A 1480-nucleotide genomic window follows, 5' to 3' on the forward strand; every position below is an offset into this window, starting at 1 on the left:
GAACATAGATTTATTTTCCCACAAAGTATATACACATGAATCGAACGTCACACTCTTGTGTGGAGCAGTCAGTCTGCGAGTTCACCTCCCAGCTGACTGTCAAAAATATACACCTGTACCCCCACAGGGAGCAAGGGTGAAGGAGGGAGACCCTACTCTACGGGAGTGAGACGCTGAAGGGAAGGTGGGGGCAGATCGCAAAGGGAAGAGGGGTGGGGTGGAACCAGTCTCGCTGGGCCTTTGAGAAGATCTCACCCAAACCCCCATCTCAGGGGTAGGGACAAGTGAGACTTGTTTGGGGTTTGGAGCTACAATCAGGCTCTGACACACTGTAGTTTTATAAATTAGATTTCTTTTGGAGTAGTGTTGAGAAGGTGCAGAGCTTAAAAAGGAACAGACCCGAGGGAGAAGTCACGCACTGTCCAAGCCTCGACACTGTCGGGACAAAAGATGTCAAGCCCACCCACAGAGACGGCAAAGAGAAAACATCAAGATGCTCAGGGATCCCGGGAAGCCATGGGGACAGGAGAGACCTGGAGGGGTGGAATGGTCTCCCATTATTCGTGTTTCATGGGGGGGTAGCACCAGGCAGGGAAAGGACGGGACGGGAGGATCGACACGGCAGGGAGAGGACGTGATGGGAGGGGCAGCACCAGGCAGGGAAAGGACGGGACAGGAGGATCGACACAGGAGGGGAGGGGAAGCACAGGGCAGGGGGAGGATCGGGCAGGAGGACTGACACAGGGCAGGGAGAGGACAGGAGGGGAGGGGAGGGGAAGCACAGGGAGAGGACGGGATGGGAGGGGAGGGGAAGCACAGGGAGAGGATGGGATGGGAGGGAGGGGAGGGGAAGCACAGGGAGAGGACGGGATGGGAGGGGAAGCACAGGGAGAGGAGAGGACGGGAGGGGAGGGGAAGCACAGGGAGAGGAGAGGACGGGACGGGAGGGGAGGGGAGGGGACGGGAAGCACAGGGAGAGGAGAGGACGGGACGGGAGGGGAGGGGAAGCACAGGGAGAGGAGAGGAGGGGACGGGAGGGGAGGGGAAGCACAGGGAGGGGAGGGGAAGCACAGGGAGAGGACAGGACGGGACGGGAGGGGAGGGGAAGCACAGGGAGAGGAGGGGACGGGTGGCAGAGGGCAGGGAGAGGACAGGACGGGAGGGGAGGGGAAGCACAGGGAGAGGAGGAGACGGGATGGGAACGGGGGGGGTTCAGCCCCTCTCACAGATGACCTCGATGACACTCTGCTCCATGGTGACGGGGTCCAGGCAGCGGTGGGCAGTACTGGCCACGATCTCGTCGAGCAGGAAATGCACCAGGTTCTCGTCGGAGGCAAAACGCCACAGGTACAGCTGCAGGTACTGGCAGTCCACCTGAATCTGCTGCAGCCCGTAACGGCCGAACGAGCGCAGGCGCACGCACTCTAGGAAAGTCTTCAGGCTGATCTTGATGATGCCCGTCAGCACAGAGACCTGGGAG

General features: G+C 60.4%; 1 protein-coding gene across 1 annotated transcript in view; it reads right to left on the reverse strand.

The window, feature by feature from the left end:
* vps51 (VPS51 subunit of GARP complex) overlaps window positions 1-1480 on the reverse strand; it is a 22353-nt gene continuing 20873 nt past the window's right edge. Inside the window, exon 10 of the mRNA XM_063036251.1 lies at window positions 1-1473. Within this exon, the coding sequence (XP_062892321.1) occupies window positions 1213-1473 (261 nt within the window). The 3' untranslated portion in view covers window positions 1-1212. The remainder of the gene's footprint in view (window positions 1474-1480) is intronic.

This window comes from Mobula hypostoma, chromosome 30, assembly GCF_963921235.1.
Source record: "Mobula hypostoma chromosome 30, sMobHyp1.1, whole genome shotgun sequence".
NCBI classification, from domain to species: Eukaryota; Metazoa; Chordata; class Chondrichthyes; order Myliobatiformes; family Myliobatidae; genus Mobula; species Mobula hypostoma.